Source organism: Carassius carassius, chromosome 5 (genome assembly GCF_963082965.1).
Source record: "Carassius carassius chromosome 5, fCarCar2.1, whole genome shotgun sequence".
In the NCBI taxonomy this organism is placed as follows: domain Eukaryota; kingdom Metazoa; phylum Chordata; class Actinopteri; order Cypriniformes; family Cyprinidae; genus Carassius; species Carassius carassius.
The window spans coordinates 2,662,462-2,682,817 of record NC_081759.1 but is presented as its reverse complement, the minus strand read 5'-3'; the positions used below and the strand labels follow the sequence as shown (position 1 = coordinate 2,682,817).

General features: G+C 32.8%; 1 protein-coding gene across 1 annotated transcript in view; it reads left to right on the top strand.

Annotated features, from left to right (window-relative positions):
• Positions 1–8,684, top strand: part of LOC132140612 (LIM/homeobox protein LMX-1.2-like) — a 41,965-nt gene extending 33,281 nt beyond the window's left edge. Inside the window, exons 3-8 of the mRNA XM_059549432.1 lie at positions 4,337–4,569; positions 4,648–4,826; positions 5,334–5,411; positions 6,323–6,389; positions 6,495–6,659; positions 8,255–8,684. Coding sequence (XP_059405415.1) covers positions 4,337–4,569; positions 4,648–4,826; positions 5,334–5,411; positions 6,323–6,389; positions 6,495–6,659; positions 8,255–8,412 — 880 coding nt within the window. The 3' untranslated portion in view covers positions 8,413–8,684. The remainder of the gene's footprint in view (positions 1–4,336; positions 4,570–4,647; positions 4,827–5,333; positions 5,412–6,322; positions 6,390–6,494; positions 6,660–8,254) is intronic.
• Positions 8,685–20,356: the final 11,672 nt, after the last annotated feature.

Below are 20,356 nucleotides of genomic sequence, written 5' to 3'. Positions count from 1 at the left end.
ACACTTGACACATCCGAGACATTTTGTATTTTATAGAGGAGAGTGGATGTGGTTTATATGCTTTGATAGGGTCAGGATGCAGTAAAACGTGGTAAATGTGCCAGGTTTGTGAGGACTACAGGGTATTTTCCATACAGTACCTTCTGAGGAAAGCTCCAGTGTTTAATGACATCTTTTCCTCTTTTGTAGTGCACATGCATCTGTGCTGTATGGATGTGGAAGAGGCGGTTGGAAAAATCAAACACACACACACACACACACACATTGAGAGGCCTGCACGTCCATAATGGCATCAAAGGGCAATGTAAAAAAAACTGGTTGATATAATTACTTTGAAATGACATACAGTACCAGTAACAATTGAATACATGTGTCTGCAGAGACTGGCTGATTTTAGGGGATTCCTCAGGTGAATTTATTTATGCATTTCTATATTCATACAGTAGGTAAGAAACATAGCAAATGAGATCTCTTTAACATCTTTTTTGTCCTAGACAGCAGTGAGTATCCTTCACTTATTTAATAAAAAATAAATAGAATAGACAAAAATGTAAAACTACATTTTAACTATTGTTTTTCCATTCTTTTGATTAACTCTGTTTATGTGCTCAGATTTGCCATTCAAAAATATAATTGCATTTTAATGCAAAATTATTACATCTGTTGCAGTATTAGCAAAATACTATTAAATGCACATTTAATTGATTAATTATTACATTTAGATAAAAAATAAATATATAGAACATTTTTTTTAAATTGTTAGAAATATATTACATTAATTGAAATATTATTTTAAAAGTCCATTAAGACCATTTCTTCTTTTATTATGCGTATTATATATTTATTTAAAAGTCTTGCAGAGATGAAATCAATCATTTCTCATCAAATCCTCCAAAGAGCGAATGATCTGAGCTGCTCCACATTCATTCTGTATTTCTGTTCTCTATCTATGAATTTGTGTCTGTTTGTTTCTAGGAACTGAGACGAAGTGGCTGCTTAAATTAAACACTTAAACCTCTGAGCAGCACATTTTTCCTAAATATCATATTTTCTTGTATATTTTGGCACCTGTATTGAATTGTACGTGATGTCTTCATGTTTCGAAAGCACTTAAAGCTGATGTTGTTGGGAGTGATCTCTGGTCTTAGTGCTGGTGTCTGGAGATGATTGCTGGTTCTCCTTAAGCTTGTTTAGATGCCACTGCTTTCAAACCCACTGCTTTCTCACACATTATAAGAGAGCAAAAAACACATGCATCTTCTTCTTTGATAACTTACTGTATTATTAGTCAAACAATCCCTTGTGTGCATTATTGTATTTAATGTGCACTTAAAAGCAAGGTGTACTTAAAAATCGTACAAGTTAATTAAAATGTTAAAGATAATATAATGTTGATGAAATAAAAGACCACTTACATTATACTTTTTTTTTCCAATGTTGAAAAATAAAGATTATTGGAGAACATTTTACAAGAAAATATTTAACTGCTTTTCTTCAGAATGTCATGTTTAGTTCTGTGTTATCTGATATTTATTTTTTCTAATTGTTTTTTTTTTATTTACTCATAATTTCTGCATGAAATTTATGTCCACAGAATTTGTTTTTTACTTTTTTTCACTTTCGCATGACTATGTTTCTTAACACACTTAAGTGCACCTTTAAAAGTGAAATTTATCACAACATTAAACATTTTAATTTAAAATACAATTTAAATCACAGTTGTTTTAAAGAAATAAACTCATTATATGTTGACTAACATACAAAAGTAAATGTAATGTAAGTTATTATAATTTTTACAATTTATTTTGAATGGACTAAATTGCAACATCACGTGAAATTAGAAATATAACTTTTAATAAAAATTTTAATTTAATAAAAAAAATTTTTTTAGTATATTTCAAAATATTTCAAAGACCACATTTCAAAGACAATAAAAGTAATGGATTTAAATAAAAAAAGTTGTGCTTAAGCCTGTACTTTAAAAAAGAAACTAAATGAATTTAATATAAACTTAATCAATGATGTATTTCAACTGAATTGTAAATACCATACAATTAACCATCTGAAATCATTTCGCACTTAAGTATATTCTTAAGTATTTTATTACCATAATAAGTACTCTTGTTCAAAGTATAATTATAAGTAAAAAATAAAATAATATTATATTAAAAGCAATCAAAAAAATGTTAGAATATACTATTTTTGTAATATTTATAACATAATATTTCAATAACACAATCATTAAAAGTGTACTTCTTCACAAGAGATCACTTGACTTACTTTTGCTTATAAACCAGTTGAAACAGTTTATACTCAGAAATTGCTATAGTAAATTTCACACACACACACACACACACACACACACACACACAAAAGAAACAGCAAGTAACACATAAAATTTAAACATGACATTTTCAAGAAAAACTGAAATACAATTTTCTTGTCAAATGTACTTAACTTTGTTTTATTTAAAAATTGCATTTATGCAGTGTAATGTATTAAACTAGCTTATGCATGTGAAATATTCTTATAATTTAAAATAACTGCAATATATTTTAAAGTGTAATTTATATCTGTAATGCAAAGCTGAATTTTCAGCAGCTTCAGTGTCACATGATCCTTGAGAAATTCTCTTTACTCTCACCTTTGAGCAGTTTGATGCCTCTTCGCTGAATAAAAGTAGTCATTAGTTTGAACGACAGTGTTTATAGAAAGACAAATATATCATACAGTGATAGAAGAGCTAAAAGAAAAGAGTGGAAATGCTTATATTGAGATCTTTGACTTTTCGTCGCAAACTTTGGTCGAGTTTGAGATCTGAAGGCCTGAGGTCTGCTGAGGGCTTTTCTCTGAGAAGCTGACATGTCTGGGAGAAACAACAGAGATATTAAATAGATCTCACCTCTGATTTTCTCTTCCTGTGGATCCGTCGCTGAATATTGTCTCACCTCATGATACCATGATATCTCGAGGCTTATTAAAAATCTCTTTCAAAGTCAAAACCAGGGGCGTCCGGTGTCAGTCACACATTGATCTGTGCGCCTGTGATATTTATGGATGAACTTTATTGTTGTGGGAGAAGAGCGAGCTCTGAGGAAAGATCTGCTTGAGCTTTGCAGCGAGTCTCACGTCAGGGGGTTTGAGTATTAACCCAAGAAATGACTGGCTCTTGTGCTTCACATGATTAGCACAGGAGGTCCTGCTGTGTCATATTCAAATCTGGCTTCCATTTATTTGGTTTAGCACTTATTAGCGATTGATTAGCTAAATTTGATGATCTAGCCTACTTTACGCTACCAAAGTTTTTGGTGTCTACAATTTTTTGAAAGCAGTCTCTTCTTCTCATCAATGATGCATTTATTTGATAAAATATACAGTAAAAACAGGAATATTGTGAAATGTTATTAACATTTAAAAGAGCTGTTTTCTGTGTGAATAGATGTTTTTTAAATATAGTTTACAGATGCATCTAAAAAAAATGTGAATATCATGAAAACGTTCTTTTTTGAAATCCTGGATTTCTGACTTTCTTGAGCTGTAAAGGTCTAATCATCCAAATTAAAACAAACAAACAAAAACTTTTGAAATGTTCTACTTTACATGTAAAGAATCTAGAATATATGAAAGTTTCACTTTTTGAAACGAGTAACTTTTTTCACAATATTCTATATTTATTTTATTTTTTATTTTTTTTGATGCACCTGTATTTCTGTGATGCTCAGATGTATTTTCAGCAGCATTGCTCCAGTCTTCAGTGTCACATGATCTTCAGAAATCATTCTATGCTGATTTGCTTCTCAAGAAACATTTCCGATTATTATCAATGTTATCAAAAAAAGAAAAAAAAATTGTATTTATATTTTTATGCAAACCATGACACATTACTTTTTCAGGTTTCTTTGTAAAAAATAAAGTTCAAAAGAACAGCATTTATTCGAAATTGAAATCATTTCTGACATTTATAAATGTCTTTACTATTACTTTTGATAAATTTAGTGCATCCTTGCTGCATAAAAAAAAAAAAAGATGAAAAATCTGTTTTGCATCTAAATTTTGATGTGAATATATTTATATTGACATTTAGTCACTTTTGCAATACATTTCCTATATTTATATTAGGTTAGCTATTCAATTATTGGCTAATGCTATTGGCTAATATCTATGCATCCTTGGTTACAGAAAAAAGTTGTTATATTTTGTAAAAAACTAACAATAAAAAAAAAAACATTTTAATTATTTTTCATAACATACACAAGGGAATTGTGCACAATTAGACCAGAAACATGATATAAAAATATAAAAAGCAATTAATGTATGTTTTGTTTCTCCTCATCAGGTTGTTTGCAGCCAAATGCAGTGGCTGTCTGGAGAAGATCGCTCCCACTGAGTTTGTGATGCGCGCACTAGAAAGTGTGTATCATCTAGGCTGCTTCTGCTGCTGTGTGTGCGAGCGACAACTGTGTAAAGGAGACGAGTTCGTCCTGAAGGAGGGACAGCTGCTGTGCAAGAGCGACTACGAGAGAGAGAAAGACCTACTGCACTCGATCAGCCCGGACATGTCTGACTCCGGTGAGAACAACGCTTCCCTCTCCTCTCGGCTCAGCTGCTCTCCACAGAACGGTGATATTAAAATGATTGTTTCTGCAGATAAAAGTGAGGATGAAGATCTGGATGTGAAGCCGGAGAAAGGAGCAGGAGGTCAGGGCAAAGGCGGTGACGACAGCAAAGACCCGCGCAGACCCAAGAGACCTCGCACCATCCTCACCACCCAGCAGCGGCGCGCTTTCAAGGCCTCCTTTGAGGTGTCGTCCAAACCCTGCAGAAAGGTGAGACCTTGCTTCAGAAGATTTCTAAAGCGACCTGTGCTTATCTACTATACCTGTACAGGAACATTCTAATCCAGTATCATACAGCACTTTGTGGTGCACCATATTGCATGTAAAAATAGCAAAACTATCAACCATCTGATGCATATTGCATGTAAAAATAGCAAAACTACCAACAATCTGATGCATATTGCATGTGAAAATAGCAAAACTATCAACCATCTGATGCATATTGCATGTAAAAATAGCAAAACTATCAACCATCTGATGCATATTGCATGTAAAAATAGCAAAACTATCAACCATCTGATGCATATTGCATGTGAAAATCACAGAAACTCTGGACAACATTATTCATATTGCATGTAAAAAACAACAGCAACAACTATGAATTATCTGATCTGCATTGCATGTAATAATGGCAAACAATTAATTCCACTGTTCCAGCGTCTGGGTATGTGAGACGACTTTAAATGAAGTACTGTATTAATGTTCCTGTTATTTCAGGTCAGAGAGACACTGGCAGCTGAGACCGGGCTGAGTGTTAGAGTCGTCCAGGTGTGGTTTCAGAACCAAAGAGCAAAGGTGAGCATGTCCTGAGATCTTAACTGAGCCTAAGTCAGGGGTTTTACGTCCTTTAGATGCCACGAGCACCCAAATATCATTGTCTTTGGATAAGGAACACGCATCCTAATGTGTAAAAAGGGAGCTATATTTTTTTAAAGACACAAGTTGTGCAGTGAAAGATAATATTATATTATATTATATTATATTATATTATATTATATTATATTATATTATATTATATTATATTATATTATATTATATTATATTATATTATATTATATTATATTATATTATATTATATTATATTATATTATATTATTTATTAAAAAGAAATACAATTATGATTTATTTAAATATTGTATTTATTTATATTATTCAAATTATTTATTTATTTTATTCAAATGTACTAAAAATACTAACATTTATTTATTTAATTATTATAATTTTTTCATCTGCTACATTCTTTTGAGTGGAAAGTTATTAGTAAGTAATAACTAGTAATTAAAACATTTTTGTAAATTGAAATAAAGCAAAAAATATATATATATATATTAGATGAAAAACTAAAACTTATTTCAGGTAGTTGCCAAGGAAACATTTCTGATATTTGTTTAGTTTAATTTAAAGATCTAAAATTAAAACTGATTAAGACAAATAAATAAATTAACATAATTAGTAAAATAAAAAAATGACAAAAGCTTATAACAAAATTGCAAAAATAAAAAATAAAAATATTTAAATGAAAATTGAAAATATAAAAATAATCACTAATTAAAAAAAATAATAATAGTAAATAAAAAATACTACAATAACAGTGCCTGAGTGTCCCACAACTCTAAACAACTCTTTAATATAGTTCATTGCCCATAAAATCATATAAGATCTTAAAATGGATTTAATATTTGTCTGTTCCTCTTTTTTCTGGTCAGATGAAGAAATTAGCACGCCGACAACAGCAGCAACAAGACCAGCAAAACACTCAGAGACTTGGACAAGGTACTAAACACACACACACACAGTGTCTCAACATATGCTGGTCTTTAGCCGTTTTAACCCTCTCTTTTGTTTCTAATAACTCATCTGACGGTGTGTTCTCTGCAGATGTGATCTCAAGCCGAATGGAGAATCTGATGAACTCTTACACACCATTGGCTCCGCCTCCACAGCATCAGTTAGTCTCCATTGAGACCAGCGGATACAGCACAGACCCGTTCCAGCAGGGCCTGACCCCTCCACAGATGCCCGGAGATCACATGAATCCATACGGTGAGCTTTCTCTGATGCTGTGATATTGACCAGAAGCGGCTGCTAATGCCCAATAAAAAGAAATGTGCCATTAAACTGTCTTCACTCTTATGTAACAGTGTCAATTAGTTTTTGAGAAGCCTATAAAGTTGTCCGCGGCACTCCTGAGAAAAGCGAGCGTGGATCTGCGGCCTGCAGACGCACACGATTACACATGGATGAGTGCATTCTGTCCTGCTGCGGGTTGACGCAAATTAGTAGTTTATATGCTCTTTTATGTAACGGTTTATAGGCAATTACAGCTCTGAAAAGCAGCTGAGAGTCTGGTGGCTAATCATATTTCTATGGTGTACGGTAAACTGCATCTGAACAAACTCTTTGCACTACAAGCTTCAGTTCAGTGAGGACCGTGTTGGTTTATAAGCTGGGCTTGCTGAAGCTTTTCCTGTCACTGGTAGAGATCGATTGAAACTGCGTTTTCATGGCCTATACCAATTATATCACGGCTAAACATCTGAAAACCAATATCCAGATTCAATTTTGAAGATCTCATGAATGTTATTGTATATAGTAGTGCTATTATATTTATGAAAAATATATTTTTCTCACTTAAGAATGAATGTCTGTAAAAAGTTTATATTAAATAACTTAATTTGTGCCTGTAAATATTTCAAATAGTGGCATTTATTGGTTGACCTGATATTAAGGAACTTAAAAAAGTATGTTTATATATATAAAGTGAATGCTGGTGAAAGGTGTTGCTCAGATTAATTATATCTCTCTCTAATCACTGTTATATTACACTTTTTATATTATCATAACGCACACTACCATTGAAAATTTTGGAGTAATGGTGATTTTTTTTTTTTAAGAAATTAACATGTTCATTATTAATGATGGTCTTTGAAAGAATGAAAAGAATATAATATTTAGCGTAATTTAATTTTGTAAATTATATTGTATTGAACTTATTATTATTGTATTGAAGTAAATTTTCTCAAAATTAGCAGTACATTTATTATGACGAGTTAAGGGTTGATTACTTTCTATATTGAAACATTGTCATTGTCTAAAATTGTATGTTTTATGAAGGATTTCATGTTATTTATTCAATTTAATTGAATTTTATCACATAAAGATAAAGTTTGGGGTAAATATGATTTGCTTTGAAAGAAAGACCTTTTTTAATTTTACAAACATTTCTATGTACAAAAAAAACTTTACGTTTATCAAAAAAATCCTTAGGAAAACATTTTACTAATTTCACAAAAATATTAAGAAGCACAAATTTCAACGCTGAAAGGAAATATATCCAAAATCAGCACATAATGAATCCTGCATGGGTTCTACAGTAAAGCTGCTGAAAATTCAGCTTTGCATCACAGGAATAAATTACATGGTTTTAAATGGTAATAATATTTCACAATATTACTGTATTTTTGATCCAATAAATGCAGCCTTGGTGAGCAGAAGATTTGTATTTATTTTTAATTTTTTTCAAAAATCAAACCAAATAAAAAAATCAAACCGATCTCAAACATTTTAACAACAAACCCCTCTCTCATTTTCTTCAAAACTGCTGTTTTATGTGACTCGTTTATGTTGTTGTTCTTCAGGAAACGACTCGATTTTCCACGACATTGACAGTGACACGTCTCTGACCAGTCTGAGCGACTGCTTCCTCGCCGCGTCTGAAGTCGGATCGCTCCAGACCCGCGTGGGAAACCCCATCGACCGCCTCTACTCCATGCAGAGCTCCTACTTCGCCTCCTGAAACCAAACCCTGAAACTAAACAGCCGCAAACACTACCTAACAGCCAGTCAAACCTCCAGTAAAAGGCCAACTAGAATCCCGAGGCTGTAAGGACAAGAGAACCAAACCAAACCAAGCGACTCGTGCTACAGATGAAAGCAGACATTGGCTTTGCTGAGGAGCTCTTGAGTCTAACCAGCTTCAGAGATGTGCTGGCCAGGCCAATGTGAAGATGGGATGAGAAGAAGGAAAACAAATCCTAACCAAATATTTCTAGAGGAGCTACAGGACACTCACTGCAGCATACTGAACCAACAAAACACGTTTAGATCATAAATAGACAAATGCAATACATGCAAAAAGTTGAAAACACTGCATACAGTACAACAATGCTGTTGCTGAATATGGATTTCAAAAGAAACTCAAGCCGAAACAGCTGTGTGTTGATAAAGACGACTAGCTATTTATTACGTACATGTGCCAAGTAAACCTGCAAAGCTTTATTTAAGACAAATTGTGTTAGAGTAAGTACCATAAACATCTTGATGTAAGTCTCTGGACGAGAGTGTAGTATTACTGTTGATGTTTAAAGATGTATATGTTTATCTCGCTGTGCTATTTATTTGTCGTTTGCATTCTTGGTCATTGTAGAGGAGGCATTTCTGCCCAAACTTGCTAAATTTACCAAAGTTTGTTGGTACTAAAATAAAAAAAAAATCTAAAATCTTACACTTTTTCATTTTTCTTTTAAAATATTATCAATTTCACACATATATGGTTACTTTTGGCGTGTAAATATGCTGTAATTATACATTTGAGATATTTGAAATTAAAAAAAATGAACAAAGAAAAATGAATAAAAAAAAAAGTTGTAGTAAGAGATTATGTTTGTTATAAAAAAAAACTTTATTTTAAAATATAGTTATTTTTGCACAAACATGATTCGCTTTGGCCTCAAAATATGCTTTAATTTCACATTTGAGATATTTGAACTAAATTAAAACTGAACAAAAGCTAATGTAAATTTAAAATAGGTTTAATATTCATTCAAAATTATGTTTGTGTTAAAAATATTTGAAGTTGTAATCTTTTCTTTTAAATTATAGTCCATTTCACATATATATGGTTCATTTTGGCCTCAAAATATATTTAAATGTTACATTTGATATATCTGAAATTAAAAATAAACAAATAATAATGTGAATACTAGCTTCAGTAAGAGGAGAATTTTTTTTTTTTAAATATTGTCTATTTAACACATATAGTTCATTTTGGCCTCAGAACATGCTTTTATTTTACATTTGAGATATTTTGAGAATAATGTGAATTGAAAATAGTTTTAGTAAGAGATGTTTGTAGATTCTCTGTATTCTGAACTTCAGCAGGTTTCCATGTCTCATGAGATCCACATTACAGAGAAACTTTATTAAACACAATGTTGAACTTTGACCCCTGAAAGCCCCCATGTGGGCCTTCAAATCTGCGTTTTTGAACTGTGAACACATCGAGATCTTTAGTCTCTGGGATTTTTTGGCCTAAGTGCACATTCCTTTTTCAACATCAACAAATTTATAATACACATTATTTCATAATAACAAATTATTATATTTGTAATGTTATATGAATTAATAAGAACTGTGGTATCTCTCACAGAGTAATTGACATTGCTTCATTATTTTATTTATTATTTAAATAAAATTTTGCTTATGTTAACATGTTCAGAGATATTTTTATGTGTAAATGATTTTCTTAAATTAAATTAATTATTTTTATTTTTATTTTTTTGAAAATGCCAGACACACACACACACACACAAAAAAGAATAAAAGTAAACAAAAATGTATTGAAAATATCAGCGCTGTTTTCTTAAAATGTTAAAAACCAAGCCCTGTTAGGGAAAAAGACAATTAAATTAATATAAAATACACATAGTGTGATAATGATTCAAACATTATTCTAGATTTTAAATCTATCATGAGATAGAGTAGCATGAGACAATTGCTCATAATTGATGGTATAACAAGCTGTTTCCGTGGAGTTTATTGAGAAAATTGAAAATGACACACAACTGTGATTTTTTTGTGTAACTATTGCAAATTATATAAGGTAATATTTACCCTTCCCTAAGCCAATATCTTCCTGAGTTTTTATGTCTCAGCGTGATAGGAATAACCTAATTTGTCACGCTTGGTTTCAGGCAAACAAGCACTGAGTAATGAACTATCATTTGCAGACTGCGTTAAACAAAAAGTGCATACATCCACGCCGAGCTTTACATGCATTCAGCTGGAAATTACAGTACAAGACAGATGTCAACGTGTTTTCTGCTTCACAGAACACAGCAAATCTACTCAGGTCATACAGATCAGATTGAGATTCATGAATGGCAGACTCTTGATTTTGACAGTGTTCCAGCATCGTATATAGTTTTTATCATTGCGTTTTTTCAAATTTTATTATTATTATTTATTGAAGCAAAAACATTTAATTTCTTAAGGTCTATGCACACTGCATCCAATATTTTTGAATGCATTTTTTTTTCATATTCATCACCGTAACACACAGAAACCTGGCCCACTGCGTCCAAACTGCTTGCGAAAAATGCAGAAAATCAAACCTGATCCAAATTTTTCTATGACAGATGACGAATATTTCTGATTCAGTTTGCATAGACCTTTAATCTTATTGTTTTTGTTGCTGTGCCTTTAAGACTTCTTCTGTACTTAAACACACTTTTTTTTAAAGCAAAAATAACCAGCATCATGTCTTTATGGTGGTGGATTTGCTCTGTTTAATAGCCTATAGTTTTTAACTTAATAAAGTTATTCATAAAACAATCCATGCTTAAATATGTTCCTGTTGAAACAGGAAGTTGAGGAGAAACTATCCGTTGTTGATTTTGCTATACTTAGATGTCTGTGTTATAAAGAGGAAGATAATTCTCTTTTTAGAGAGCATTTGATTGGACGAAACACTTGTTAGTTCTAGATGATATCATCAATATAGCAGTCCATTTCTCTGGAAGGTTAAGAGAGTCGAATTGAAATGCGTATGTGCTACAAGTTAACTAGAGGAGCACACACAGTAGATGACCTCAAAGCTACAGAAATGGACTTAAAAACGTTGTTTACGGTAACAAAATAAAGGAGTGTCTATTTACACTAAGTGCAAATAGCCCGACCTTTTTTGGCAGAGGCTATTTACACAAACTCTGGCCACCAACGTATGATAGGGTCAACACTGCAAAAAACTCCCATTTAACACCAGCTTTAGTTGCAGAGGTAGAAAAGCACATAGTATTTATTTTATTTGATGCAACTGACCCGAGTTCAAATCCGAAATCGGATTAGATAATGCCTCATTTGCATATTTAAATGTACCATTCAAGAAAGCACGTAATAAAAAATATAATGTCTAAAAGTTAGTATGGGGATATACTGTATATTCATCTCATTAACAGTTAACGTGGCAATGAATGTGCAAAACACAACACTATGTCAGTAAATAACACACCTGTACACAAAAATACCATCTATTGTGTATTTTTTTTAAACATTTTTGTATAATGTTATTTCCTATTTAATCGTACTATTTTTATTCTTTTTATGATGTGTCTCGTTTTGTCACTGTCATTCTGTTGCACTGTGGAAGCTTCTGTCACCAAAACATATTCCTAATAAAGCTCTTTCTGATTGTGATTAGTTATAAAGTCTACCCTCGTGCGCTGTGGTGGAAGAGTGAAACAGATACGTCAGCATTCAGGCCGTGTCGCAGCATTTGCAAGTGTGGGAAAATGAATCTATTTTGTTTCTTTCAGAGACAGACGAGCGCTCCGGGCTGAAGGGGAATGAACCCGGCGCTCAGCGACTGACCGGGTCATGCTAAGTGCATGGGAGGGTTTTTAGTCTACTTCACTGAAGTGTTTTTAACTCTTATTGCTGTAGTTATCTGATTTCACAGGTGCGAAGACGTGCGGCCGTCCATCATGGAGCCATCGCTGTGGCATGAGACCCCTGAGGGCGACTCTGCTGACGTCGCTCCAGCACGGCCGCATCTGATTGGCTGAGCAACGCTTGTCAGTCCTTACTCAACAAACCCTCTTAGCTGTTAGATGTCTAGAGGAATAACTGCCATACTTCTCCACACCTGCTGAACTACGGGAGGCGTCCGGGTGAGAAAATAAAGTGACAGTGAACAAAAACAAATTTGATCTTTTGACCTCTTGAGTTCAAAGGACCTCTGGAGACCTCGAGTGTTGAAACTGATGCTGAAGGCCCGAAAACACTCGCAGCTCTAACTTTACACTCACTTACAGAAATGTCACAGTGTTAATATGAAAAATGTATTTCACAATGCAGAAACAACTGTTTTTGAAAAAAAAAAAGAAAAATAATAACGTTTATGATGTTTATGCTTTGGACAAGTGAAACGATATGTCAGTGCAACACGGCAGAATACACTTACGGTGTGTAATCTTATAAGACTTTTACACTGACAAAAATTGGTGTAGATTTACTTTTCAATTTTCATTAAAAATTGCACGTTAATTTCAGAAACAATTAAAAAAAGCATGTAGTACAGCACACTGAACTAAACCTATAGGAAAAACTATAGCACAGACAACAGGAAGTGTCAGAAAAGGATCAGAGTAACTGTGGTCTTTTGTGGTGTTTGTTTGTTTGTTTGTTTCGAATCCCTCTGAAACATTCATTTCTGTTTGATAAAGTTATACAAATTTGCCCCTCCATCAATCATAACTCTCCGTGAGGATGAGGATGAGGATGAGGACGGTTTGAGGAACAGGATGCTGTGCTGTTTCAGCCGTGTTTGGTCAGCTAACTGTAGCGACTACCGTTTACAGGCCTGAGGGCAAGTGACATGCTAATGGTGGGAGTCTTGACCTTTGACCTCAAATAGTCTTTCATCAGGTTAGACCAACGACACCCGCTGCTTTAATCAAATACGCCCAGAGCTGCCCTTCCCAAGAGCCCAGAACACAAAGAGCTGATGTTAGCTATTGGCGGATTTGTGTAACTCTGTGATGTTTACGTTTAAATTATTTTTATCTTGTCATCCGAACAAATTCATTTGATTTCTGATAAACAGCTATTAGCATATTAACATTACTGACAAAAAAAATGGAACAGCAAACTTATTTCCATCTGCTCATGTGACTAAAAGACGACTAAGATGAATCTTGCAAAATTTGAAAATTAAAATAAATATATATATATTTTACATAAAGAAAATTAAGTATATTTTAGGACTGTTTTGCATTGTGACATTAATTCAGTTTTATGAGAAAATATTCTTCACATCTTCATATCAGGATGTCCTCAATATTATAAAAGTCTCATTATTTTGATGTTTCTCATTAGATTCTCACAGAAATACCATTATACAATGCTTTTTAATTCAAATTAAAATCAGCGATCAATAGTTAATGCTGTAACTTTCTTCCTTCCTTTCTTTATTCTTTCTTTCTTTATTGCTTCACAGTAATGATAATGCAAATTATTTCATTTTGTGCCCAGCATTGTGTTTAATTTTCATAAAAATAATATCACGTTGCAAAAATCTTAATAGTCCAAAAAACAGCCATTTATTTTCTTTTATTCTATCTTTCTTTCTTTTGAATTATAACAATAAATACTAGAAGATATCAATACTGATGGAATATTGGCATATTATTTTTAGATTGACACTCTGCTCAGTGAACTAGCTTCATGAACTGTTTGTTTCAGTTTTAAAAACATTTCAGATTTTTGGGCCGGACGGTACTCGATGCGTTTTCCCCCGAAGTTCATCTTTTAATTAAGTTTGGAATGAGAAAGAGAACCAAAGTGTGAAAAGTTAAACCTGGCTGTCTGGGAAATGCTAACAGAGCGACAGCAGAGTCTTTGTATGAGAGAGATTACTGCTTATTTGGAGAGGATAGTATCCTCAGACGCCTGAAATGATGTTTCTGCTCATGTAATCGTATGCTATGTTGTGAACTGAACACCTTTCCTGTGTTTTTGTGCAGTCTATATAATCTAAAGAGTTTTATCTGGTGCCTTAGGTATTTGAAGGTAATTTTATTAGGTAGCATGAATTATCTTATGGTCCTGTTTCTCTTTCAGGACAACTATTGTCAAGGTAGAGCAATAGTTTAAAGAGAATTTTGCAGAAGTCATCAGTAAAAGTGAGTTAAACAGTCAATATGTTCATAGCTGAATCCATAATCTGGTTTAAGAGCTCAGATATTTGTCCTGTCAAATTACACATTTTAGTGTATAAGTAAATAGTTGCATTGAGGCGGTTGAGGCCTTACCCTGACTATATAGAATTAATCAAATTCACACGTGTTCAGAAACTTGGTTTGAAAACTTGCACTTATAGAATCACAATGATGCTAAAAAGACTCCGATAGACTACTGATCAAAAGTTTGAGGTTGGTTAAAATGTTAATTTGTATCATGCATTTAACTGATGAAAAAATACAGTGTAAAACATACAATTTAAAATGACTGTTTTTAGTGTGAATATATATATTCAAATGTTCTGTGATCATGATACATTTTAATTTTCTGTCATAAATAGAAATGTATAAATTAAATTGATTTGAAATAGAAATATTTCATAACATTTTTTATATTTTTTTCTGTTACTTTTAATCAATATAATGCATCCTTGCTGAATACAATTTTTGTAATTATTAATTTAAATAAATAAATAAAGTTGGAATTTAAATATTCTTTATATTTTATATATTGTGTACAAAGAGAGAATAAAAAATTGGAATATAGGTCTATCCATATTGATCGTGGTTAATAGAATAACATATTATATTAATATTTCAATTATTTTGCAACAATGTAAATGTTTTCACTGTTAATTTTGATCAATTTAATGCAATGTTATTGAAAAATAATGATAATAATTTCTTCCAAAAAAAAAAAAACTTTGGATGGTACTTCATATGATAAAATGTGACTGAATTGAAATGAAAATGCACTTAAAATATTTAAATATAGAAGGTGATTCAGATTGAGATTCGTTTTATTTCGTACTTACATGCAACAAAATTATAGACTTGCCAACATATCCTGAAGAATAGCTAAATAATGAAATAAAGAATAATGAATTAAACGTCGTATTGCACACAAAGAGAAGGAAAAATTGATCGTATTATCATCAGTTGCTGATGTGTTTGGATGTTGATATTTGGTATCATCAGTCTGTGGAATGCTGGGAAGGGTTAAAGTGTTGGATGTCGGGACCCGAGGCGCCTCACGCCTTGCTGATGACCCCGTCGTGGCCTTACCTCGCTCCTTTCCCAGGAGCAGAAGAGGCGGCCCATCAGTGACCTGAGAAGCTACGAGAGCCTGATGTCTTTCTGGGAGTCTGCTGTCTCAGTATCTCTTCTGCATCTTTATCATTATACCATATTACTTCTTGAAGCTCTCTTAAGGCTGTTTTATTCTTTTTGCTTGAGGGTTAGATTCAAAGATAGCTGTTTCCTCAAGAATTGAGATTTATGAGCGTTTTACCACCCCTGTCATAAATACTGGTATCTTTGGAGCATTTGCTGTATTTCACTACAAATTGCCCTGCCAAGTTCAGTTGCACCCGCTCTGGGTTATTCGTTGTACAATACATGATGGCTTTTAAATAATAAACTACTCATTCATTTGTGTTTGTTTAATATTTGCTGATTCGCTGCTTAGGAAAAAGGCCTTAATATTATTAACATCAATGTTAAAAATAGTTTTGCTGCTTTATATTTTCGTAGAAGCCAAGATACCATTTTATTTTCAGGATTCTCTGATGAATATAAAGTAAATAAAATTAATAAAAATCAGCAATTATTAGAATTTATTTAATAAATGTATTTCCAGTCACTTTTGATAAGTTGTATACACCCTTGCTAAAAACTAAATAAATAATCACTGTTATATTTACTGTACACATAACTATTATATGTATCATTGTGAAAAAATACAATTGAATTTATTAAATAAATGAAAAGCATAATAAATTCTATATTCACAAAAAATGTGAGTATAGAAATAAATATGCATATTAATTAATAAAAAATATATGTAATATAATTAATCATATCTACTCATAATTCACTAAAAGTGAACATGGAAATACATATATGCATATGTATGTAAATGAAAATAAAGAAAGAAAGAAAACTGTAAACAACATTGATATGTTACTGTTATTTAGAAGAAAAAGGTCATAGATTTGATTTCCAGCTGCATGAATGCAATGCAAGTTGCATTAGCTAAGAGCATCTCCCGAATGCATGAATGTAAATGTACATCTTTTATTTGTCCTCATTTCTTTAATTTTGCAATTGACAGAGACATTCAGTAAGTTATATCTCATCTCCATCAGATTCAGCCACGTGTGAAGTAATCGTGTTACACACTGAGCAAAGTGTGTCTACTCTCTGTAGTTTACATAGCTTCAGCGCAGATCTGTAAACTGTGTTGTGAGAGATCTGTCCGATTATTTGCTCACTTGTTATGAAACTCCGGTTGGAAGGTCCAATCCTCCGTCCATAAAGCTATACAGGAGATAACACGCACAGAGCTTGTTGGGTTTTTCCCCACCGTCTGTTTGCTTTAGCACAATATGGAGCTATCATAACTTTAACAACATGCCTTATATGTGATTTTTAATTTCTCATATCAGCCAGATCTACAGAACACACAGAGAATAAGAGCGCTGTATATTCCGAGAATAGTTTACACACTGTCCTCATCCTTAATAGCATGTGTGAGAGACTCTGATTGTTTTTGTATACGTAAGTGAATCAAGTAGTTCACTACAGATTTAATTAAAGGCATTATACATAATCTTTTAGAATAGAGCAAACACTAAGGTGTATTTACTGACATTCTGGGGATCTGCTCTCTACCAAGCAATGACATTAGCAATGCTCGCCACCAATAAGACTTTTTAAAAAAGATATTATGTGAAATTATATTTGATGTTATCAAATTACAGCATTTCCATTGCTTGATTCTTAGCAAATAGTACAAAATACACTACTGAATTTTAATTAAGATTTCTTAATATTTTAATAGTCTTTAATAATCTTAATAGAGTCTCATGCTCACTGCATGTATGTGATAAAAATATGGTAACAATTATGAAATATTATTGCAATAAACAATAAGTGTTTTCTGCTTTAATATCTGTTAAAATGTAATTAATTCCTCTCATGCAAAAAGCTGTATTTTCAGCATCATTACTCCAGTCTTCAATGTCACATGATCATTCAGAAATCATTCTTAAATGCTAATAAGGGACTTATTTTAAAAAAAAAACAGAAAAAGAAAAAAAATTAATAAAAAAACTTCCAAACTTCCAAACTTTTTACCAGTACTGCAAATGCAATGCAAGTCAATTAAGCATTTATCAAATGCATAAATGTAAAATAAACATTTTTAAATAACATTTTTACTGTGAAAAATGTTTTAGAAAAAAAAAATTTGAACAAGTAATTAAAAATGAAAAAAAATATTTTATTTATTATTATTTTTTATTTTTTTTTACTTCTCTGGAGGACACACAAAATCTGTTTTCAAATCATGCTGACAGAGACCGCAGAAGTCACTCTCTCTCACCGAGATCAAGCCCATTAGGATATTATTGTCTCACCCTAATGGCATTTTTCAGATTTCATGTGAAAGCTGTGGTGATGGCAGAGTTTCCCTGAGGGCGTTGAGAGCGAGAGTGAGCGCTGGGCTAAAACATCAAGTGGAGGTTAAGGTTAGGCCGTGGGTTTAAGGGCAAACTTTGATCAGTTTGACAAATGCAAGCATCACTATTGCTGTTGCTCATGCATTAAACCTAAAACTTATGCTGCACTGTTTTTCTAAACTATTTTGAATACCAGAGCCATATTTACAGACCAGAAATGACTTGAGGATCCTGAGAATGGACCACTTTAAAACCACCCAGAGCATCAACCACACTATAGTATTGCTGCATTGAGGTTTACACAAATGACTCACCGTTGTGCTTGAAATGACAATAACAGAAAAAACAACTGGCTTACTAGTGTGTTTTTCAGCTCAGTTTGTTGGATCAGATGCATGTCATTAGCTCTGAAACCTTCACCCCTGTATTTTGTCATGTAGCATGACTGAGCTAAAATAGAAATTTCTTTGTCGCTTTTCATGTGTGATAATTGCATTTCCACCCATTCTAAAATAGCTGCAGCATGAGATTTGGACGTAATGTTTGTGGTTACTGGAGAATTGTTTTTCTCAAGGCTATCATAAGACTGCTCTGGAACCATCATTTCTTCTCCAGCCCAGCAGAAAACAGTCAAACGCTCAGTGCTTCTAATGCTTGGAATACACGACATGACTTTTACCAAGATTTTTGCCCTGGTTTACAGTCTACACAAGTTGATACTGGTTGCTTAAAATGGTTAGTTCACCCAAAAAAAAAAAAAAATAAAATATATATATATATATATATATATATATATATATATATATATATATATATATATATATATATATATATATATATATATATATATAAAAATGTTCAGTCTCCAGATTACTCACCCTTATGTCATTCTGAACCTGTAAGACATTCCACATTCATCTGTGGAACACAAATTAAAATATTTTTGATGAAATCCGAGAGCTTTCTGCCCCTCCATAGACAGCAAGGGTACTTCGATCAAGGCACAGAAACTTAGTAAGGATGTGGTTAAAACAGTGCACAAAGATACAAAGATACAAAAATAACGACTTTATTCAATGATTCTTCTCTTCGGGGAGAGTCCTTCACCATTAAATCTGTTCAGACTGTAAATGTAGGTGATTCCAGCCTTTAATTAATCTGAAGTAGCCTGGAATTGTTGGACTTCTTTTGTCTTTCTTACAGCACCTCAGACCTCACAAACAATAATGCTGGATGTGGTCACAAGTTTTTTTGTGATTTTAATGGTAAAATACTGTCTACAGTTCCGTATAAATCAGGCATATATTGTGTAGGAGGTTTTGTGCACTATGTATGCGATTCAAAGGCAATATCAGCGTGTATGTTGGTGCTGCACTTGCAGGACTGTGGCTTTATGAAGCAGACTCAGACTTTATTGTTGAGAAAACCCAGATCTGTCTTACATCTGTCCTCTTAAACACTTGTGTAAAAGTGGTTTAATGTGTCCGCTAACAGAGGCCTGGTGTGACCAGTGTGCCGCCCATCTGATATTCTCACATGTGGTCAGTGTGATTAATGAAGCTGACCCTCTTTTGCTCACAACATGACCGTTTCCTCTAGTAAAAGGAAATGTCACAGTAACCTTTGATTCAGTGGTGTTCCCACAATAACTCACTTTTCATGCAATATCTTTTTCTTTCCTCAAGACATTAACACTGGCCATTTTTACAATGTGTTGTTATGTTGAGATATCACATCTCGGCGCTACATCTCTGGTTTTTCTCTGTTGAAAGCAAATTAAATCGTAGTTTGCACCTTGATTGTCTGTATTACTTACTGTCAAGTTTCAATTATTACTGTAAGATCCTATATAGACCACTGAGAATGAACCTTATAACGATATTAGTGTTAACTACTGTCAAACTAACACCATAAAGAGACATTTTCATTACTTGAAAAAATAACTGAAAAAAAAAAATAAAATCCAAAAACTTGAACCTATTTTATTCCAGCTAACTGCCAAAGCAACATATCTCGTCTAACTTAAAGTATTCAACAACAACAAAAAAAGACAAAATTACTAAAACCTTCAAAAATTTTGGCAAAAAAAAAGACTGACGAACCTCTCTCTCACTGAGTAATGTGTTGAGGACAGGTGTCACACATGCTGAAGGTTCAGCCTCAGGAATGATGTCATTCCAGCTTTAACCTCATGAATGTGGGGTTGAGTTTCAGAGCCAGCCTCACGTCCACACTAAGCCCGTCTGCATTTTAAAACAATAAA